Here is a 23,657-nt window from a genome sequence, read left to right as displayed (position 1 = left end):
TAGGGATTCTCAGGGCCGCCCAAACTTTCTTATTATATACATAATCTCCAAGACTACCTATCTTACTAAAAGGCAATAACCCAGCCGGATTATCGTCTGCGTGCCGCAGTTTTATCGTATAAGTCAAAACACCGTATATACCGAGTCAGCTGCTCGTAATGTTCCTTCGCCTTCTAGAACCTGAGAAAAGTCTCAAGTTTTCTTCCTATCGCAAGTAATTACCCAATCTTCTTTATGGCGTAACCAGAAACCAGATGTTTCGGTGCCTTGCTCTTGGATCCGAGCTATAGTTCTGGGACTCGGGAACGCACAGGACTTCTCAGACATACATTCGGAGAAGTCTAAGTTGTAGTCACCAATATCGCGTGTGCTGATTAAACAGCTATGCATACTGGGCTCCAATCAAAAAACCCCTTCGAAATTCTCCAATGTGTAAATGCGAGCATCCGGAAATGCGTGTGCCTGTTTGCAACTCCAACTCTCAAAGCCTGATATGATACTTGAACCCTTGCCGCCTTACAGCTGGAGTAGGTATATCTTTAGGATTCTGTGGCGCTTATTAATCTCCTAAGTGGCTAGAACATGCTTACAACACGGAGGAGTAAAGATTTCACGGGCGAGGCTCAACACACATGGGTAGAATACAATAGGATCGTCCTCGCCTATCTCAGACCGAGAAACGTCTGGGCGCATTGTCCTAGACCTAATCTAGGAAGGAAAGACATTCGAGCGAGGGCTAGGATGTTAGGTAGGCTGCATATTAAATTAACGCTGTGCTCTCCAGGGTCGACGCCCGATACTCCCCGTAAATGGCGTAAATGTAACGGTACCGGATATGCATATCCCATGGCCGGACGTCCAGTGGCTGCGTATGCATCACATACGATATCAAGGTCTAGATGGTAGCTCCCGAGCTATAACTTTAGTCACTTACGTTTTATTCTCATACCTAGATACTTATTTACTTACTTAAGAGTTTTGCGTTTTGCTTCACTTTTATATACATACTTTATACATGCATGGTCTAATATTATCTTGAGAGGCCGGTCAGAATTTAAATATTTCGGACCCTTGGGGGAATTCTAGCCTCACGCCATATAAGCCTCATGATTATGCTTTGACGGCTCCATGACGAGAGCCCAGACCCGGCCAACGTTATAAGGAAAAAGAAAGTGTTCTCATAGTACCCCCACACCTACACCGGTTTCACTCCCATGCGAGTTTGGCGTTTGCTTACATGATAGTTGAATATGATATATGATCAAGATTTGCAGGGTAGCATATGTGGCGTCAGTTACTCCAAAGCTTCACTTACAGAATCAAGTTCTGGTACCTATCGTAAATAACCTACTACATCTTGAATTGGTGTAAGATCCGTGTGACTCGAGCTTTATAGTAGATAACTCATACGCGCTGCATGTCTATGATTGTTGAGGGGCTTAGATCGCGATTCAATCGGACTTAGCCGATCCATATATCACATGAAGACATTCACGGTCGAAATCGTAAGAGGATCGACCTGCTCCTAATAACGGAAGCAAGACTTTTCCCCTTTATAGCTATCTGCGTATGCATCTAGTGTAATACCTGATATGTTATAAAATGTTAACCAAGGTTGTTATCAAAATCAAAAACTACCTACAGCTCCGATGACCTAAAGTATCAGAAAAAATCAGTACCTAACTGGAATATATGATGTTTCATAATGAATAATAAGAGATTGTTCAAGATGATATTATGATATATCATTATGTAATAGAAGCAGGGAACATAACGTAAGTGATTAGAATACACGAATAATTAACATGACGGCCGGCCCTTTACTCTTTATATCCAAAGACTTGCACACAATTACTCAATTCCAAAGATAAATAATCAAAAACTCCTAGCCCTTGAATTGGTGAAGTGACTTAAAAGCCCCGGTATACGACCGGACCGTCGGGTTGAATCCACCCGCACGGGTTCGTATAACACTTGACGCTGTGTAATGACGTACGAGGACTCAACATCCCGCACATGTTAGAACTTCTTCCTTCCTTTTTTTACGATGTAAGCATAGAAATCCCGTATCGGGGATCCGGTCGGCTCATGACACCCTGGATCTCGCTGGGGTCGAAGACGCGGGAGAATATCTCGAAGTCGCTTGGCGCCGACCCAGAGCCGCTACTAGAGCTCGAGCTCGAGCTGGATGATGCCTTCGACTTGCTCTTCGAGCTACTAGAATGGTGACTATGACTGTGACTACTGCTGCCCCTGCTTTTCTTGGCAATGTCGTCAAGAATTAGTTTCGCGGTGCTCTGGTACTGGTCCTCAAACACGAAGGCGACGTAGTCAAAGCGGCCACGAATATCTGGGTCGTAGAGGAACACTTCGCGCCAGAGCTCAGCGAGTTCCTGTGGTGGGTTGCGGTGGCCGTTACCCAGGCCGAAGTCGCCGATAACGACGGTCCGATGTTCGTAATAGACGCAGATGCGCAGGGCGGCGCGAATCTTGTTCCTGACCATTTCGCGCTCCAGCGGGAATGCATATTTAGAACCGCCGTGGCTCAGCTTGGGCCAGCGCGCCGCTGGCATCGAGACTACCGGAAGATCGTACCATTGGTCTAGTTTCTTGTACTGGTCGTGTGGCCCACGGAATACCACGACAAACTCAGAATAGATGCCACCTTCGGACGGGATGGGGTAGTTACTCTCGACGTCAGATCCGGGACCAGGAGTGCTGAGTGTTGCTGAGAGGTTACTGCGTCTACAGAGTCGTTCTTCGTATCCCACCTACACAAGTAAGCGTATAAGTAAATCGTAGCTGCTGTAGTTATGTAAAAGTAGGAAAACTTACTACACCCGTCTCCCAGTCGCCGCCCGCTCTCTTGTCATTCGCCGCGCATATAAATGGTATCCGAATGTTTACCTTCTCTTTCCAATCAATGGCAAAGTCGACAGGATCCCCCGAGCAAACATCTGGATAGTATGTTAGAGTAGGGGCGTGTAGATATTATTCACGGCAAGGTTATATGTACAAAATTCCGGAGGGGATGGAGAAAATCCGCTGATTGAGCTCTGGAGCGGAATCTGCGCCAGCGGTTGTTGGAACAGATACGAATGGGTTGGCCATTGGCGGGCGTATTCCGCTCTTATGACCGGGATGTAATGTCGCTTCGTTTCCGCCGCAACTTCGGAAGGCTTAGGTTTTGAAGAAGGCATTATGAAGAGACTTGACTGTCGGATAGAATAGCAGAAAGTCGGTATGGACAAGTGACTAGTCGACAGCGAAGACTTAATTCAAGTAGCCGGGCTTCGATATCGTTTTATATGAAAGAATATATGAAAGATGAGACGGGATGCAGCTGCTCCATCTATATACATTAACAGCCTCGAATAGGATGGGAGTCATATTCACGCTGAGGTATCAGGCACGTCCCGGTCAGGTCAACGGCGGGCAGAGGACGGGAGAAACTCTTGTGTCACCAATACAAGATGATTGCTCTTATCGAGTCCACTATGTCCTAGACATTGAGATGAAGTGAATTCAGACAATAGGTTAAGAGGCTCGCTATCCATAATATAAACCCACCGCAGCGCTTCCGCGCCGTCTTTACCAGCTTGGTATTCCGGTAGGTTGGGAGAATTAGACATCTGTCTTTGTGATACAGCTCGGCTCCCAGGTAGATGGAATCGCTGTTCCAGTCGAAGATCAGGGCGCACTGCAGATAACCGAAGTCGGACAGATCTGGTACTCCTAAGCCCGCAGCATCGTAGAACCCCTGCGGACGAAACGATTTTTAGCGGGTGATGAATCTATTAGCCGTCTTACTGCAGTAGAGCGTTCGCGAGCAGATGTTACAATAAGCAAGACGACTTACGTCTTGTTTGCATCGATGATAATGAACGGTTTTGGTACAAAGTAGCTAAGCATAAGGGGCGTCGTTAAAGTCCTTGGGCGAGAATTTGCCGGAGAAGCAAAGTTAACTAGCATAATAGACACGGGAACTCCGTCTCGACGGCATCACCGGATATACCTACCTAGATAAGAGTAGGTACTCATAGATAAATACCTAGTAACACTAAGTCTTCGTTATTCGTTAGAGATTGACGTGCATACCTTGTGACGGGAACTTGACAATCACGATCTACGCCGGGGTTGCTCATACAACTATATCGAGTACCTTAGGTATTTAATCCTCTGTAGTATGATATCGCTGATGAGCTGAATAATAAGTCCCGACCATATTATCTTTCAGCAGTGTTTTTAGTTATCCATATTAAAAATAGGCGATGGGTAACTTCACAGTATACTTAGTGACAGTCCTTCTGTGAAAAATAAACCGAATATTTCGGAGCATGAGACTGGGTCGAGTAAATTAGGCTTGGTGGAACTCGAGACGGCTTCATTAAGACAAAGTTCCGCTTCAAGAGAGATACCTATGAAAGTTGATGAATGATGACTAATGGAAAAGAAGAATGAATAGATAGATCCATGTGGTCTGTGCTCTAAACCCGGTCCAGGATAAACTTGGCTTTCCGAAAATTGACGACTGATTTTAATACCTAAGGCATTCCATAATTTTTTATAAGAGAAGACATGTCATGCGATGAAGCACATAATACACAAACTTTTAATTAGTATGTGTCCATGATGTTCACGAATGAATCGGAATCACCTGAATTTTCCGAACATCTCATAATAAATTGTGTGAGATGAATTCTATCCTCCCGCTTCTGAGAGGAGCGTCACCTAGAGCCCCCCTGAAGCTCTCATCACGGACAATACCGCGCGCTTTCATTTCAACCGTCCCTAGTTCAATCGCCGGTTTTCTTAATTTTAAGCCGCAAGAACCTGTCTCAGATGTGAATATTCATGGTTTCGTTCGGTCTGTCCGTGCACAGAAACGATATCACTTTGTCTCTCTCGGCGATGGATCCTCTCTCGAATCACTCCAAGCTGTAGTACCTGCTGACCAGGCTGAAGGGTACGAGATCCAAGTTTGAATCAAACCTCTGCAATATCTGCCATTGCTAATGATGATGCATCCAATAGTCTGAATATTGGAGCAGCAGTCCGACTACATGGGTCTTGGATTCCATCTCAAGGCCGTGGACAGAGCCATGAGTTGCAAGTTGAACGAGCCGTAGTCTTGGGACCGTCCGACGCCAAGGTTCGTTCAAGCTTAGAATCCCTGGCTGTCGTGCCTCACATTTCTACACGATATGGCTTACCATTTCATAGACGTTCCCAATACAGAAGAAATACCAGACTCCAGAATATCTCAGGACCTTGCCCCATCTTCGTCCGAGGATACCGTTCAAATCAGCCGTCTTGCGGCTTCGCTCTGAAATCATCGCATCCCTGATCAAGTTCTTTGGCAGCCGTGATTTCGTGCAGACTCACACACCCATTCTCACTTCATCAGACTGCGAGGGCGCAGGTGAAGTCTTCCACGTATCGTCTGGTGACTCTGCTCAGTCCTCTACAGAGTCTGAGACACCAAAGTCTTTCTTCCGTCGCCCCGTATATACGACCGTGTCAGCCCAGTTGCATTTGGAAGCTCTAGCTCAAGCCCTCGGTAATGTCTGGACTCTGTCTCCAACATTTCGTGCAGAGAAAAGTGATACACCACGTCATCTTAGCGAGTTCTACATGTTAGAGGCAGAAATAAGCTTTACTGACAAGTTGGATTCCGTAATGGACCTTGTTGAGGATATGCTAAGACATGTCTGCACCGATCTGACCGGATCGAGAGTTAAGAATGAGATCTTAGCACGCGTAAATGAGAGCTCCTCAGATCTGGTCGCAGCGGAACAAGTTTCCCAGCGTTGGGATGGTCTTGTACGAGAAGCCTGGCCGCGCATTACATACACAGAGGCCATCGAGCTGCTGAAGCAGTCAGAGACGCCGTTTATTCACAATCCTATTTGGGGCGAAGACCTTCACACTGAACATGAGAAATATATTGCTATGAAAGTAGGCAACGGAAATAGCCCCGTGTTCGTCACGAACTATCCACGAGACATCAAAGCTTTCTACATGAAGGCAGACGCAGAGAACCACAACACAGCAGCACCTGGTACAACTGTCGAATGCTTTGACCTCCTTGTGCCAGACTTCTGCGAGATTGCCGGCGGGTCCATGCGCGAGCATCGATTAGAAAACTTAGTGGAGTCTATGCGCAATCATGGGATGACGCCGAGGATGACCCTAGATAATACCACCGAGCCATCAGAAACGGTCGAAAATAACCTTAACTGGTATGTTGACCTACGGCGCTGGGGCTGTCCTCCTCATGGCGGCTTCGGCTTGGGCTTCGATCGACTGATATGCTATCTCTCCGGGGTCCAAACAATACACGACACTTCCGCGTTTCCCCGCTGGTACGGCCGATGTGATTGTTGAACACAATATATTAGCGGGCATGCCGTGCTCGTTAACGCTTACTTCTCTGGGACGTGGAGAGTGTCTTGTACCACCTTCGCACAAAGCAATATTGAAGAAAGAAAATTTTGACTTGACTGCCGAACAAGCTTTGTGGCGTTCTGTTGTGCGTTGGTTCGGATTTCACGAGGGCAGAATCAAAGTCTAAGGCTAGTTTTGACAGGTCCTAAACACGACGTATGGGTCTTGTGTTGCCATATCCACCCTCCGCTTATATTAGGAGGAGCTCGAGGGATACCGTAAAGAGAATACCGGTCGATTATCTACGAGCCTCAGCTTTACCGCACAGCGAAAGTAAAGAGTCCTATGATAGAGAGGTAAGGGACTTCGGAGTAACATGCTCCTAGCTGCTGCTTTATGCTTAATTGTAATCATGTAGTGTACTCTAAGATAAATAGTATCATACAATACAGAAAGCATCCCATCTAGTAACCCAATTCCTAATTCCTACTGCATGCGCAGGTCTTCGAGCCTCCCTAGCGCTTGAGTTCGGTGGCGATAGATCGACAGAACTTGTTCATGATATTCGGCAGTTGGAGCACTTGCCTGCCGCGTCACAAGCACTTCATCCCCATCCCCGATCGGTGAATACTGGAAAGCGTTCCGAGGGGGTACAACGGATGAGAGATTTTTTCTTTTCTTTGTGGAAGATCCACAAGTGGTGCGAATCTACCTACCTGTCAAGCCAAACACTTTCTACTGGAGATCCTTATTCTTGGAGAACTCCAGTACGATCCCCATCATCCCTTGAGTAAGATCTCTTTAGAGCTTGTGATATTTTGAGCCTCTCCAATCTTGGTGGGCACTTGTTGTAATTTCATCAGGCCGTCATTGGTACGGCCGAAAGGGAGCAGCGTTCAGTGTCAGGGGCAGGGGCAAAGTGATGAGCCCTTCCGTACCTTAGGTAGCTGGAGCACTTTGTACAACGGCGGCTTTGATATGAGACAGGCCTAAGCTGGAAATATCTGCGAACACCCAGATCACGACCAGTCGCTGGCCTTCCCGCGACCTGACCGGTCTAACAGCGAAATCTGCCCGCCTGCTCGGCCGTTTCTACGGCGTAGCGTTCGGTTTATTACTACACGCGTTACCTTCGTTCGGCTTTGCCAACTGTGCCCACACTATGCCGGCAAAGGACGGATTTGGGGCCATATGACCGCACCCTCAATCTTTAGGTCCTACTGACGTTTCATCTAATGCAAGGAATATCGAAGGCAGCTATCCATTGGGGGTCGCGGGCCCCAAAACTGTCATTGATGCAGTTGGCCTTCAACGACGACACGATGTTTCCCCCCTCAATTAACCCTCTAGAAATGTTAAATGTTGGTTTCATCGCGATAGGGTGCAGATGCAAGCAGGCAGCCTTAGCCGCTTGCCAAGAACAAGTTGCTATTTGGACAAAGCTAGATTGTAGCATCGAGCTGCGGTGTAATTCCCGGCGCAAAGAGCAGCCGGCAGATTCTTCCCGTTTTCCTTTCGTCACATCCATTATCACCATCTCTTCCTAGCTGGTGGCGGGCATCGTCAATTTACTACTAATACTACTACTAATACACCACTAACCTATACGTATGTATACTTTGGCCTCGTAACCGGTGGGGGAATGTTGGGGCCTCGAATTATCATACAAAGAGCGCCAAGCTGCTCTATTAGGTAACAAAGCCGTTATCAAGTTTGATGATTCGTCATCGGGAAGAGTGTTTCCTAATGAGAAAGACGATGAAGCGCTTGGCCGAGCGACTATCGAAGGAAGGACGCTTGCCTACCCGACGAATCTCTGTGCTCCCGAGATGATTCACGTGTATCCGGGGTGCAGGATTACCTTGATCTCGTTGATACGATTGTGAACCCAGATCCTGATCAGCCCATGTTTCCGCCGTGTTTCCACCCTTAGGGCCTGGGCTCGCTAGGCAATTAGCATCGGTTGAAAACGATATCACTCTGTACATAGTACTGGATAACCGTTTCTTCGTTACACGATCAGAAGCTTGGCGTTTTCTTGACGTTTCTTGGCTACACCCTAATTTGTCTCTTTGGTGCATATTAGGGTGTTAGTCGTGTTAGTCGCGGGCTTGTTTACATATGAAGTACCCCCTGGTTCGTGGCGCAGATACACTACTATATTGCCAAACATTTACTGTTCGATACAATATATACAATAGCGTATACGCAACAGGCCGTCATCTCGCTGCGCCGTCCAAGACGACGTTTGATCTCTTTGCATTTCCCACGGTAGCGAGCCGGCATTTTGCGGTCATATTCGTATACAGTACGTTCATTACCCCTGTGGCCCACGTGTACTGCTTAGATGCGATCGCCAGTTGGCATTTCTCTATTTCACCGTTCAATTTGTTATGCGCTCGGAAGTCAGGTTTCTGGTGGTGGTATACGATGTTCCACCTCGCGGAGATATGGGCCCTATTAGTTTAGGCTCGACATTCCGAAGCCCGCCGATCCTAGAACGAGAGTCGAACTAATATACATAGTATGTAATAAGCTTGTAATAAGCTACCACCTGCTGTATTATCTACCGTACATGAAATGTACGGTTAACAACTACCAACAGTATCACCGAAGGGCCGCGTCAGCACACGACAAAGGGTAGTTATGCTGTTAGAATAAGGTGGACATGGTGGGGAACTCGACCTGCTCCAATAAGCTACGGCCATGAATTTTGTATCTGTGGGTTGTAACGCTTGTAGTAGCTTGCTTGGCTCTGCCGAGATTCTTGAGCACAGACAGGGTACAAAAAAAAACACCACGCCAAGCTCTCTGATCAAGAGCTCGGCGTGGCCCCCCTCCCCTTTTGTAGTTTTGCTATTTAAAGGGGGGTCACGCTAGGACAAATAGGATATGAGTGGCGCCCCAGGGACGTTTCTGATTTGATCAAGTTCCTTGTCCTTGAATTAAGCTTAAGCAGCTTTCTCCATCGTTCGAAGGGGGGGGAGGGGGCCAGGGTTGCATGGGGATTCGGAACTTGGTTACGGCTTGGGGGCAGAAAAAAAGGAAGATTAAGCGTAAGGAAGCAGATCCATTTCTATCCTACACCACGTAAATTACAATCCGAGTAACTACTAGTATGGATCTACGTAGGGCAATAAATCGCCGCTGATTCCTTGTTGTAACAAATGGAGGGTCTTTTGTTTCATTTCCTTCTTCAACATCTCCGAAAGTACCTCATAATCCTGGTAACCTCCAATTCCGTAAGTGGGCTAAAAGGGAGTCATGTTGCCAATGGGCGGATACGACGGGCGAAACGATAGTTAACCTGACTTCATGATATTGATATTGATATTAGCATCACGTCATATGCTTCGTATGCTTCAACAGCCTTCTCGTCGATATGACTAGGGTGCATTTTGCCTATGTCATATTGACTTCATATGTGACAAACGCCAACTCTTTTCTTTTGATATGTTTATTCCCTAGTATTCCCCCGAGACGAGAATTGGGTAGGAATAGGCACAGCTGCTATAAGACCAGCGACCGCTTTTCCTTGGCTCGTGCTCCTAAGGCTCTTCGCGGACATATAGATACAAGTAATATCCTATAGGTTAATCTATACGAAGCGTACGCATTTGCCATCGTGCCACAGGCGATACCCAAAACGGACTCATGGAGCAAAAGCAAAGAGCCTGGGGGTGGGCCACGGACAGTGTCAGCGGTCAGCCGGGCTACCAGGAGAGGACTAGGTATTGGCTATTAGCGAGCAGCGGCGAAGCGGCGTCTGAATAAGATTATGAACTATCCGTGTGGGGTGCGAATCAGCAGCATCTGCGATCTTTCGCCAACTAGGCCTATCGCCAACCGCAGAGATGTAGGTTAGGCATGTAGCATTGTAGGTAATATGGAGAATGTAGCTGAGAAATATGGGGGGTTAAGATCAACAACGCGCTGCCGATTTTAGTACTCGTTGACAAGGCTTGAGTCCGAATCGGACAAGCTAGATGGAGATAGAGATTTATTTCTTACATGTATGTACACCCGTACTAGGTATGTCGATTCTTGTGACCGAAGGTCTCTCCGTGATGTATTTTATAGTACCTCCTCCAAGCATAAGACGTTTAGGATGTTTAGACTAATTAGTATAGAAGAATTGATTTTCCTAATGGTTACATCCCGTTACACAATACTCATACCTAGATTACAACGTTCAAAGTTGTACCGCTTTTTTCGTGTAATACCTAGTCTCGATAGGGGATCTATTTAGCGGTTGGTCGCGATAGACATGTCGCTCATGTATTAGTCCGCTTGTGCCGCCAACACACAGCAGAGTTAGAAGGTATGTATGAGCGATAGTTCAGCCGGTTTATTGAACAACTTATCAGACAGCAACCTAGACCAGGTATTCGGTTGGATTAAACTACAATTATACCCTGATCTGAGTAATACCCGGGTTTACAAGAAATAAGATTTATGCTCATGCTACCCACAACCGCGCTGTCAATGGTACGATGAGCCTGTTAATGTTTCCTTACCTTGCTAGCGTTGGGATTTTCTTTATTATCTTTTCAGCCTTAGCTCTCTCTCTCTCTCTATCCCTACTAATGTATATACAATACATAAACAGCCCTTGAATTTGAGGCATCTATCTTATGAATTAAAGGCACGTGCCTTACGGCCGTCTCGTTTCGTTCATCCGTTCCCTTGTCCGCTACCAAGTTTCAATAATTACCGCGATTGCATACCCTTGCATAGATATCTACCTAGGTATTTACCTACTGATGTTCTAGAAGAGGCGCCGAAAACTAACCGCCATCCGACCCGGATATGTAGGTAGAAAGCTTGCTTGATATAGCGGTGCTGACTCACGACAGCGACAGGCCATATCACCGTGCATGCGCAGTACACTACTCAAAACATACAAGGTCAGGTTTCTACATAGAGACATGGTCCTGTGATGGACTTTCGCATTGATGTCAGCTTGCCATATCACTAACCTAAAAAGCTGACTCGATATGTAGATGCCAGGTTCTTGTTCCTTCGAATCGAAGTCCCAACGAATAGTTTGGGAGTCCCAGCGATTTGGGTTAAGAGTTCCCCGGTATCCGTACCTTGTCTCCCAGGTTGGGTATTAACTGGCGAGCCCCCCTGTTGCGCAGGGCGTAGTTTTACTTACATACATGAGGATTACGCGCTCGGGTGATACTACCTCCATTTTTGTATAACCACCAAGTTTGCCGTGGCGCGCTATAATCAGGACCCTTAGGTGTCACAACTTGCATGTTTCTTTTTTCGCCATCTGCTACTATCTCATACATGCTCATACATATTCATACATGCAAGGTGGTATATGATTAGTTTTATACGCCTCGAGGCTAATGCACTCCAGACGCAAATTATTGCATCCTAGCCACTCGCAAGTGCCATTGTCGTCATGATGTGCGCGTTCGTGTATGTTGGGTGAATCAGATCACGACGAATATATGCACAACTCGCATATTTATTGCTCTGTCACCGAGAGATCTCCTAACCCGGGTTACACCAATTAACAGGTTAACAACTTGTTAAATGATACCTATCATAGGTAATATATGATGTTTAGTTGATTTACTCCGTGTTATATCCTCTCCCCGCCGTTTGACCGGGACGTGAGCATGGAGCATCCCGTACGTACAGTTCTGTTAAAGCGGCTCGCAGGGCATAAGAAAAAAAAGAATAATACTTCCAGAACGTTGAGCGTCTTGTTTCGACGCCAGTAAGCTGACAGGCATATGTATGTATCGACTAGCAGACAAGCTACGTAGATACGGTAAGGTGATTAGCCCAGAAAGGATATTGTAAGAGTTCGCTTATTATGCGGTTTACACTATATACGAGCAAGCGGGACTTATTATTACTGCTAAAAAGATTTACATACCTCATCTACGCGATGTGAAATCAATCGGATCAGTTACCTAAATTAGAAAAATAGTTTCTTAAAAGCCTATGCAGCTCTGCGGTAACGCGGGTGAGCGAAACTTGGCAACTTGACTTGAATTGGGAATCGATCCGGAACCCGAGGGAAGGGTACTGGCTAAAAAGCAACCAGTATCTTACTCTACCCGTTGCGGGAATAAACAATAAATAAAGGTGACATATAAAAATAAATAAAAGGAATAATAATTCGAACCCGAATCGAGAAGGTGGGAGAGAAAATAAGGTAGGGTGGGATGGAGTATGGAGAGATCGGAGGTTTCTTTTGACTTTTAAGCTTCGTTTGACTGTAATATATCTTGCTTGCTGTAGCTGCAGGCTGCTCACTTTCGTGTAACTGCGCTCGCTTTGTCGCGTTGGCATGCCGGAGGAGGGTGGGTAGTTCATTTATTTTTATTTTTTATTGTCTCTCCCCCCCTCCCCCCCTTGTAACGGCGCTTCGGGCGTGGTATGGTAGGAAAGCTTGATGTACTTTAACGGCTACTCTATTTATCATCTATATCTACCGGCGCCCCGTTCGTACGACCTACCTCCTTTAGTAACATACTATGCGAGCAAAGAGTATGTAATAACGGTAACTGAGCGATGTGACCAATCACCAATGTTAGTAACTCGTTTCTACCTTCTACCGATACGAGCTTCTAATCCACCAAGTCTAGGTAGCTAGCCAAGTCCGTAGACTGTAGTATCATCTAGAATCTCCAGCCAGTTGAAGCTGAAGCATCCCATGCACATGTGGCTTTATTTCAACCGCCAGCGTAGTTATAGATGATAAGGCTATAGTATAGAGTTAAGTATACATATGATAAACCTAACCGAGATACCCTAGACCCGGGCCAGAACTAGACCGCGATCGTATTCCTAGCGTCTCCGTTAGTCGAGCATTGCATAATGGTCTTTTGTCACCTCCAAGAGCTTCGAGCGCCGACATGCAGCCATCTTCTGTAGTCTTTTGCTGAGAAGCGCGGGATGGACTATACCGAGCGGGGTTTGAGAACTTTCGTGATCAGATCTAGCCTCGCTTAGGCTTTCTCAGCGCCATCCTGTCGAAAGATGGCACCCCCACGGTAGTCAGTAGCATATAGTAGTAAGCTACGTTACCCGTCAAAAGCCGGTCTTAACGCCACGTTTGATGTGACAGATTTATTACGCCATGGTCGGGTAAAAAGAAAGAAAAAAGCAAGCCTTCTCCATTCAACCCTCTGTCGGTACCGTTGTTAGAGGCGGCCGATGGCGCACGATTTCGCATTATATTACTAAGTCAGGGTCCTTGATTGATTGCGCGTGGCGTAGGAGGGCTGAACTAGCTTAAGAAGATGACCCCCGGCGCGATGAAGGGAGGGGTTGCTAACGTGATGGTGGGCATCCTACTCTTTTTTCGGATAAGCGAAGACACGCCATTGGGTTCCGCTACCGTGGGCTGGGGACCGGGAAGATAATGCATGCCTGGGGCTTGCGTGGGTGCTAGGGAAAATTCACAAAGGGCGAAAAAGGAGCCCAGCACCGCGGCTCCGTGTATGTATACACCTTAATAGGGTCACTCGGCCGTCTAAGCTTATCGCTTTCGAGGTTTTCCCCGGCAGCATGACCATATGCACCTGATTCGTATGAACCTAGTTAGAGCGACGACGAGTCAAGCTTATTGATGAATCCTAATAACTAAAGTTCCAGCCAACAACAATGTGCAGGCTAATAATGTGGCTACTAGCCAACTCACCCGCTGTCACTACCATAATAGGTAAAACGATAGATAGCACTTTGTCAAAATAGCCAATAGCAGAGAAGCGTAGGCGACACTCTCGAACGGAATAGGTGTCATTTCTCGAGTTCCACGGGGGGGAGCTGACGTTACGGGCTTCGAAGCCGTAGGCTGCGCGACTACGTGCCAGATATATAGCTTAGAGGTTAGAGGTTAGAGGTTAGAGGTTAAACCCATATTAGAAGATTAGAAAGGTGTCTACTGCAGCAAGTGAAATGCAATGAGCAAAGCAAAGCAAAGCAAAGTTCACAGGATGATGTGTCGAAGGATTGTCGCTGCGTCAGAAGCTTATGCTTGTGCTACGGACCCCATCATTGCATTTTAAGATAGGGGGTCGGTCCGGACTGGTATTCAGCACCGCCTTGGCTGGATATACAACCGTGTTATTACGGGTGACGAACCCGTGCTATATCCTTCGTATACACTATATAGTATCGTCGTATATGAGAGCTATCATCGTTTAAGTCTTAGTGTCTTAGTGTCCCAGAAGTACCATGTTATAGTCCCGTAGCAGGAAATACCACGGTAAATTCCGCGCATCATATCGGGGTACGGATACATAGGGTGCTCACTGCAGATCTGCAGGGCAATTTTGTCAGTAGCCTGGTCGTGGGAGTGGGATTTGTTTCCCACTTAGCTTAGAGTTGACACCTTTAGCCCTATGTATGTGCCTTTAAAAATGCGCCGTGAAACGTCATTAGAGCACCGAAAGATCGCAGATCCTCCCGTAAAGGTGATAGGGCGGACGCATAAGAGGTAGGTATGTATTTTCTTTATGCCCATTGCGGAGATGACAGTAACGCGTGAACGCCAAGTGGAAATGATTCCGTTTAGGATTATAAGGCTTGGTAATTGCTTTTATTTACATATTACATATTCGACCTGCTTTTATCATAGCGGTCTTCATAGCGGTCCTTCGACAAGCCCGACAAGCCCGACAAGCCGGCCAAGTTTGCCAATGTGGGAAAATAATCTTCTTACGTAGATAGGATAGCAAGAAAGAAATCGATCCGGTTCTCGGCCACTCGACCCGCTATGATGGGGGTTTCGAATAAGTACTAAAAAAAGGCATCTTACTAGGTAATTGACCATTCATGTGAGCGCATACATGAACTTGGCCTTGCTTGGCTATCCAGCACGCTTAAATTCATGCTTAAATTGAACGGACCAGGCCTTTAGAATAGAGGGTCTGGGGCTAGATCCCTCGTGGTCGCCAAGCTGCCAAGCGCATGGCCAGCCCCTAGTCAGCATCAGCCAATGTCAAAGTGGGATCAATAGCAAGGGTTTCCCCCTTAGCTTCCAACAAGTACCAGAGTTGAGCTGCTTGTCATGGACATCAGCGTGACCGACACTTGTCTGCAGTAGACCAATCCATTCCCAGCGCAGACTTGGGCGAAGGACGCTTAAAGATGATGACCAGAGAGAAAACATTCGCTTTCATGGGTTGATCGGCCTGGGCGGCCGCCTCTACTTCGGTTATAGCCTAACGAGGAAGAGTCAAGCCTACCCGTAATATGCATTAACGCAAAACACTTGTTTGCTTCGTGGGTGGTTGCTTAGACTATGATACGAGTTGTCCGGCTCACCGACAATTACATTCGCTCCTTTATGCATCTCCCCTTATTACAACAGTTATCTGGATCGTCTGGGTATTATGGGTGGTCCATATGCACCCCAGGGCCAACACAAAAGAAGCTTGAATCCTTTAGAGATCTTGGGTCCCTTGAATGGTTAGAACCTAGAACATCGACATAAGTATCGTTCGTATATTCTTAGTTAGTACCTAGATAGTAGGATTATTTACCTATAAGCATTATTAATGTCATGTGCTGAGTGCCAGCTGCGGGTTCGAGGGATTACTCCATCCGGGCGATCGAATACTACGGTCCAGATCCCTTCCTTGGGAAATTCTAGCGGGCTACTAATTATGGCTGTGCGATATCAAGTATCAAGCCACCGCGACCTTTGTCTGTGTAGCAGGTATCTAGTAAGTCTAGCTGTTTAACGGCGCAACGCAGCCAAATATGATCTTCATTCTCCAAACCCTAAAGTTATGATTTAACGAAGAGCCGTATGTCGGCAGTTTCACGATCTGATGCATTACAATGAAACGTAAGAAGGGGAATTGGCGATCTTCAGTATTCATATGGGCTCATGTCGGTCTCTTCAAACGGGTGAATGGTAGCTAGATCACCAATAGCGGGACTCACTACTGTGCCGTGTGCCAATGATCAGCCAAGTTCCAATGCCGCCGGCACTAGGACGAATGGCCATTTGTGTCGGATGCAGATACGTACATACAGCAACGGTGTTCTTCGCTTGTTCTATGCATTAGATATGAAAAAAAGACGTTTGCCTCGGCTTCGTCAGCAGCGTTAAAAAGTTTGCCCTTTGTGCTAATTTTTATTTTTTCCTCAAGAGAAAAAATTGCCCTTTCGTCTGACAATAGCAAGCAAGATAGGTAGGTAGGTATTTATGTACTCGTTACCGCAATCGTTTTCGGCACACCGAATTCATGACTTGCAAGCTGCGGGATTACCTGGTCCTTGCATAAAACTCGGCAGCGCTTTTCGGCTTAAAGCAATATTGAACCTCCCAGGTGATATATCTGGTCACTACCAGATCATTCAGATATTGGTACAGATAGGTGGCATCAACTAAGATCAGTTTTTCATGCCGACGGGTGCGGCTTGCCGTATAGCTTTCTAAGATCGCTCATTTACCCGCGAGGGATTGTAATAGCCACCTAAGACTTGCACGATGGGTATTGATGATGTGAGGGTCTGTGGTTGTGCCCGTGTATCCTAGACCCTCGAGGCAATGTTGCTCGGAGATGACATGTGAGACGGACATGAGTAGAAGCTTCATTCGTGTCATACAGAATGCCGTGATCACCTCAGCAGCGACGAAAGAGGCAAGGAACCCCCGAAAGCGGTGACGTCCTGTCCGAGAATGACAACACTGCGGTACACGGGATCCCGTTCTGGGATTCAAACAGTAAGACAGAGGACGTGATTAAACTACGGAAACACAAAGGCTTGTCGTGATGTGTCTCAGGGTTGGCGAGACGGATTGCCCTCGATGACGATAAGGTTTGTGGTTCGACAGTCGAGACGCACTATGTTTTGACCTGACCTGTCATGCCTCCCCAAGCTCTAGAGCTCGTGAGCTTCGCACAACTAGGTAACTTTATAATAACCATATTAAAAAAGTTACCGTTTAGAATGTAGACAGATTGTGGCAGGTTCTGCTTAGCGAGTTGGGCATTGATAGCGCCGACGTTCTCTTGCCCCTATGTATGTGCTATGCCTCGTCTAACCATCGGGGAGCCCAGGCCGACCTGGTACGATTTCTTGTCTGTTTAGGAGATTGTGAACCGTATTCCACCGAACTTGGACATCGAAGGTCTCTTCCGTAGACTCTTCTAGTTTCAGGAGCTAGAAACCACCAGGGATGGTTGCCACATGGGAAAACAAAAGTATGGCGAAGGAGTCTTGGGGGATGCTGTTTAAATTTCCATATGTCCCCGATGTAGCTCATCTCCAGTGATGCGCAATATGCTGTAAATTTAACTTATTAAGCGTTGATGAAGGACTATTTCTTAATGTTGATGGATGGATAACCTTTCGCCAGTCTGTGCTGATTAACATGAGAAAGTTCAAAGGCATGTGTAAGCGAATGAACGGTCTTTCGCATTTCCCCATATGGAACACTTGTACTTCATAAGGCGGAAAATGAATGTTGGGCTTGGCTTATAGCTAGGACACTAAAATAATTGACTTGGATTAGACCTCGGAAGGATGATTCTTCTAGTGAGTCCGGTGAACATCGCTCAGCTGTAACATACCTCAAAAGAGAGACTTTGGTTTCGCTTTCCATGAATATCTCCCCTGCTTCCTTTTTCTTTTTTTTCCTTTCCCCTCTGTTGGATGTAGATTAAGCTACGAGCCTCTCGCAGCTTTACATTTCTGTGGAGTACCTAAGGTACATTTTATCTTAAGCCTTCATCTTAATACATACCTTAGGTAGATACATGTACATTATCTGGCATATGCACATAAGTTACATATATATGTACGCATTAATGTACATATTCAAGTATCGTGGTATAAGTATCACGGGGAGGATGAATTGTACACAAAGTACCTATGTAGGTACGTATAGTAATGCCTAGCCCACCTAAGGCAGCGCAATGCCAGGTAAAGCCTGGTACTCAATCCCTGGAATCCTTGGCCGATTAGCTGCTGAAGGGGAATATTGGATACCGCCGTTGGTACCGGGGACTGGAGCCTTTGAAGGTCTTGGCGACGGGCGCTAACTGTCCCCTGTAAAGTGGGTACAAAGTACTTGAGCCGCTGCGAGATGCTTGGACCCGTGTAACCGTGGGACCGCAACCTCGCCGAAAAAAATCAAATCGGAAAGACGTTGCAAAATAAGGTTAATAAGCTTGAATTAATTGGGAAGCTTATTTATTCACATTATTGTGGTAATATCCGTTTTGTATGTGCTTTCCTCTCCCGCACTTTCCCTTGCCTCAAAATTCCATCATCCCGTCATAATTTATTTACTTTTCCCTTTTACCTTTATCTACTATCCGTCCACTTTATCTATTCACATCTTTCCCAACATTCTACCCCAAGTCGATTGATTAATCGACCATTCACCTCGAAAGACAGGCTCCGTGTCAACCTGCCTGGTTGTTTCATATCTTGCCACTACCGGTCGTCTTAGGTCCTACCCGAAGGCTGAATATCTACTTGCAGCCGCAAGTGTAGATTAATACCAGATCGGCATTTTAACAAATTCACACTGCAGCCTATCTCTTCGGCATCTTCACGAAAACTTGACTTGTGTAGGTACGAAATAGAACGAGAATCGATACAAGGAGGGGCCAGGGTGTAAAGGAAGAAGAACCAACGAAAGGGGCAATTATTAGACCATCTAGATCTGTTACGTAGGGGAGAAAAAAAAGTAAACGGTCAACCCCATTCCTCTTCAGGCCTTATTTTAAAAAAAAGACAAAAAGAGCGGCAAGGGTCTTTCGACGCTGGGAGCTTATTTTATTAGTTCCAACTTCACACGTGCCCAACCAAGCTTAATTATTTCATGGTCAGCTTCCTCGAAGGAGACAAGGAGACTCGATAACGCCAACCCGGCAGGCTATTATACCTCTCTCAATCAATCCACTACAAGCTGACTCGGGCTCGGGTCTTAGGGTCTTCTAAAGTCGTCATCCCCACCACCAACAGCCTTCCTCGAATATACATGCACAAAACTTTAAAAACTTACAAGTCACCTATCAAACCCTGGTAAGCAAAGCAGCCTCTTAAACTTTCGATAACCCCGGTTTTACAACCTCACAGTTTAATTATTCAACTTGTTTTCAACTTGTTTTCTCCAATCCTGTATAAAAGCAAACGCTTTTCCCCATCTAGACTACCATTCTACCTATTCTCGTAGGATCACTTACTTACAAGACGTGTAGATTCGTTCTTGTTCCGCTTTTATAGCACCCTATAATTCCAAATCGATTCCAGCTGGATTGGGGATACCCCTCCTCCTTGACTTAGGTCGCTAATTGTCTGAAGGCAATAGTACCTCATCTGCCACGTCCAACCACATCTCATATCCCGAAAGGACACCTCGGGAAATTTCTATGACCTGGTTGGACCTTTTTTTACTTGAAGCGGCACCATCGGAAATCCTTGAAAACTCTGTCAACCATCAAAGTATTTGGCTCTACCTGGCTCTCCCATTTGATGTCCTCATTTTCCCACCCAGGATATCTACTCCAGTGCCCATTCTACGTATAACGTTCGGTGTGAGGTCACTCCATTAAGTTTGACTTTATTTAAATTTATTTTGGCTCCAGGCCGGCTACCAATTTGCCTACCACATAGGTATGTACCATTTCTATTTGCTCTAGTTAGTATATTTTCTTTTAAGTTCACTTCCACACTCTCCCAAAGTCAAACCTGCATCGAGTTCTAGATTCGACCCGCGGTGTGGGATGGCGAGTCAAGCCAGCCCGTTTAAGGAAGCTATCCTAGTGAGACCATCTATCCGGCATTTGGTCTGCATTATTAACCTCTTCGTCAAGCGCGTTGCATTGGCTTAGCTGGCTATACTGAGTCCAAGAGAAGCCTAGGACGAGACAATTAGTCCTAAGACTCAGGTCTTGGTGACGACTCAAGTAAAGATTGCAGTCAGCTTGCGTCCCTTGAGCTTTGGCAGCAATATAAATTCTGTTCAACTATTCCTTTCTTGTTCCTATTCTACACATCTCGTAAGCCTATCAGATACATATAGACATGTCATGTACTGCATAATTACGCCCCTATATGCCTCGACTGGGAGAGCTAACATGATAACTCCCTAGGCAAGGAATCCACGAGTCTGGACACTCGGCTCTAGTTCCGTAACGCCTGAACCGTTAATTATCTAGGGGCCCCGACTATCAACACGAGTTACCCGCAATTTAGAAACGCCAAGACAACACTTGCATTCTCACTTCTTCAGCTACCAAGACTAGGGTCGACCCTAACCACGCAAGCTTCTCCATTATCCGCAGCAATAGTCTTCAGCCGCTCACTGTCTGATGACCCACCTCGATTGAAGCCAGTGTGTGGATCTGATATGGTGGGTGGGTAGTAGGATTACAAGACCTAATTACCTGGCAAGGAATCAAGTACCACCTTTTCTCCCTTCGATTTTACATCTAGCAAACCTCTGTCACATCTATTTTTTTTCTTCTTTTTGTTTTTCCGTAGTAGGCAAGCAGGGAAAAGATGGAGACTTATCGCGGATACGTACGAACACCCGCAGATGCAATCAAGCTCTTTGAAGCTTGTAGGCTGGGTTTACTGCCTCGAGTACAAAGACGATTATCGGAGAAAGAACGACAATCCATCACATCTGGCTCAGTTTTTGTATGGGATGAGAGGGAAGCTGGTATGCGCAGGTGGACCGACGGGAAATCTTGGAGTGCGAGCAGGGTTTCTGGCAGCTTTCTCACGTATAGAGAGATGGAGGGTAAACGAGGCACCACATTCGGTACAACGCGACGAAGTAACGGAAGGACACCTGATAGCGGTCGACTTAGCGAGGAAGACCAGGATGGTGAGCCGGAGGGTTATAGATACAAGGCGGATGGCTTGATGAAGCAATCATTCAGCATAACGACGTCGCAGGGCCAGCACCTCCACTTGATCTCATATTACTCCCGACCACACGCTGGGGCCGGCGATATGCTTCAGCCAACTACGGATCCTCAACTTCGACATATTATCCCTGTAAAGGGCATGTATCCCGAATCAAGCCTTCACGAGACAAACCCGCCTGCTTTAACAAGGACACCTATGCAGCCGTACACTACTCACAATGGCAGTCTTGAGCAGCAACCCTATAATAACTATCACGGTGCTTGGAACCAACAACCATGGCAAGGCCAATGGCCACCCTCACCCAATCAGACTCCTCCCTTTATGCAAGGGAAGCTGACACCAGAGATGAAGCATCAGGTTCGGCCTCAGCCGCAGCATCCTCCTCCAAGGCCACATCAACTACCCCCGCTACCGCCAACTTCAGCGCCTTCCGCCCAGGCTCCCATTTATCCCAAAGGTCTTACCTACGAGAGTGATCGACTACCTCCGCCTACTCTAGCCAGACATTACCCAGTACCTGGGCGTGCTCCGAGCCTCTCTCCGCAATCCCAGCATCTTCAAATCCAAGCTGCCCAGGCCGCTCAGGCCGCACAAGCCGCGAAAGCTGCGCAAGCCGTGCAAGCCGTTATAGATCCCCGCCTAGCAGCAACAAGCGCACGCAATCCACAGGGTCCACTCCCCGCGATACCTACAGCATCTCGAGGGTTGACGCCCCCAAGAAATCATTCTGTTTCGCCGCCAAGGCAAATGACTTCGGAGAGCGTTAATGGCAATGCAAACAAAGCCAGCTTATCAGCGCTTCTCAACCGGACACCAGCTAACTCCGAACCAAATAGCGCAAATCCGGGTAGCAATAATAGCGCGAGCAGTTCACCCCGAGCTCTCCCAGCGGGAGCATCTGGTGTACCAGCACCCACGGATATGTTTAGAGGGGAGGATAATCGGGCAATACAATCTCTTAATCGCAAATTTTACCTTTGAGGACTCTTGAGGACTTCACGGTGGGAATCCAGCTGGCATTGGTCAGGCGTTCAAAAATTGCATTCAAGGCGAGGGGTAGGGCCTTGTCTTTTCTTTGGCATGGTGTTTTTCTACTATCTACTAGGCATACTCAGCGGGTCGGAGTTACGGTTCAGCTTCACGATAGTCATGACAGAGCTCAAGTACTCTCTCGATATTAATTTAGCGCTTCGTAAATAGCTTAGTCGCGTACAACAGAGCATGGACGCCCTCATGGGCCAGGCATATTCCATGGGGCCTCAGGGCATACAAGGTTGAGATCAGGAGGATTTGTGAAGGGGTAGATAGGTTAGCGATGCGATATCATGAAATCAGATATTTTAGACTTGCATTGTTTACCGCTGGTTTCCCATCCACTTCGTACGTAAGTACATACCATACTATTTGAAATCTGGTCCTCGCCGAGACTAGGGGGAGAATTACAGGGATTAGAGATCGGCATGGTAGACACGATGTCCCCCTGTAACGCATCCCGTTTATTCTTGCCTGGTCTATGTACGTACATACATGCTTACATCAATTGTCTTTAAGTACGAAGTACATACCTGTATGTATACGATAATCCATGTTGGTTGCCTATGAGGTTAAATAAGGTTCATCAACTTAAACTCAAACTCGACTGTTTATGGACCCAACAAGCGGTAACCAAGCACATGTAGCTTACAGCCTATGCACATAACGCGTTATACATACATAATATATACTATCTAACCTAGGTACGCTAGTTAAATGATATACTAGCAGGATATTTTCGGCCACCAGCTTGACTTGGCAAAAGACGCGTTTTTCTCTTACTTATCTGGAGCGGTCATGGGACCATGCTCGTGCTGTAATTGTATGATATCTGCGACGTATTTCGTACGTATTACCAACTTCTCGTAGTTCCCGTGGCACTAGGGTCCTTTTTTTTTTAGCACGGACGGCGGGACGGCTGGGGGGGCTTGAAGTTTTGTTTCATTTTCTTCTTCGTGTTGTTCCATTTTGGCTGGCAAGACAGGTAGTGTAGATTACCTTTAGCTAGGTACTTGGGATAACTACCTAGGTGCTTCGTACTTCGGGATGTGGTTCGCCCCACAATCGAGACAGAACTCAAAACCAAAAATGTGGGTTAAAAAAAAATACCGTTGCGATGTAACCATGTAACGGATCTAAAGGCGTTCCAGAATACCTTATCCTATGTAAGGTTATTCCCTTTGCGCGTGGCTTAATAAGGTCATATTCTCCGTTGCTAATGACTAAAAGCAGCAGGGGTCCGGGTAATGGATTTCCCACCCCTTAACTTTAGATTTTCGAGAAGGTTAAGCTTAGCGCTGCCGATCAACGGCGATGACGTTAGGTTTATGCACCTTAGGTACATATATACACACCTAACA

General features: G+C 46.5%; 3 protein-coding genes across 3 annotated transcripts; 2 read left to right on the top strand and 1 right to left on the bottom strand.

Annotated features, from left to right (window-relative positions):
- Positions 1 to 1,338: 1,338 nt before the first annotated feature.
- Positions 1,339 to 3,312, bottom strand: F4817DRAFT_64595 (uncharacterized protein). The gene is made up of 3 exons (XM_049307716.1): positions 3,017 to 3,312; positions 2,836 to 2,957; positions 1,339 to 2,771 (listed from the first exon to the last, which is right to left on the bottom strand). Exons 1-3 carry the CDS (start codon positions 3,198 to 3,200, stop codon positions 2,043 to 2,045), a joined length of 1,035 nt encoding a protein of 344 aa, XP_049160137.1. The 5' UTR covers positions 3,201 to 3,312; the 3' UTR covers positions 1,339 to 2,042.
- A 1,320-nt stretch (positions 3,313 to 4,632) lies between these two features.
- F4817DRAFT_357922 (asparaginyl-tRNA synthetase) lies at positions 4,633 to 6,387 on the top strand (the record flags this gene model as incomplete). The annotated part of the gene is made up of 4 exons (XM_049305966.1): positions 4,633 to 4,689; positions 4,824 to 4,966; positions 5,035 to 5,152; positions 5,224 to 6,387. 4 exons carry the CDS (start codon positions 4,633 to 4,635, stop codon positions 6,385 to 6,387), a joined length of 1,482 nt encoding a protein of 493 aa, XP_049160136.1.
- A 14,077-nt stretch (positions 6,388 to 20,464) lies between these two features.
- Positions 20,465 to 22,409, top strand: F4817DRAFT_64437 (Gti1/Pac2 family-domain-containing protein). Its single transcript, XM_049307714.1, has one exon. The coding sequence runs from the start codon at positions 20,890 to 20,892 to the stop codon at positions 22,243 to 22,245; it is 1,356 nt and encodes a 451-aa protein (XP_049160135.1). The 5' UTR covers positions 20,465 to 20,889; the 3' UTR covers positions 22,246 to 22,409.
- Positions 22,410 to 23,657: the final 1,248 nt, after the last annotated feature.

This window comes from Daldinia loculata (assembly GCF_022478755.1).
Source record: "Daldinia loculata strain CBS 113971 unplaced genomic scaffold F4817scaffold_17, whole genome shotgun sequence".
NCBI lineage: Eukaryota > Fungi > Ascomycota > Sordariomycetes > Xylariales > Hypoxylaceae > Daldinia > Daldinia loculata.
This window is presented reverse-complemented; position numbering and strand designations above follow the sequence as displayed.

Bases quoted from the DNA above. Each gene is read 5' to 3' on its own strand.
- F4817DRAFT_64595 (XM_049307716.1), bottom strand. From the start codon at position 3,200: ATGCCTTCTTCAAAACCTAAGCCTTCCGAAGTTGCGGCGGAAACGAAG. The intron at 2,958-3,016 runs GTACATATAACC...CATACTATCCAG, and splicing joins TCCATCCCCTCCGGAATTTT to ATGTTTGCTCGGGGGATCCT. The intron at 2,772-2,835 runs GTAAGTTTTCCT...TTACTTGTGTAG, and splicing joins GCGACTGGGAGACGGGTGTA to GTGGGATACGAAGAACGACT.
- F4817DRAFT_64437 (XM_049307714.1), top strand. From the start codon at position 20,890: ATGGAGACTTATCGCGGATACGTACGAACACCCGCAGATGCAATCAAG.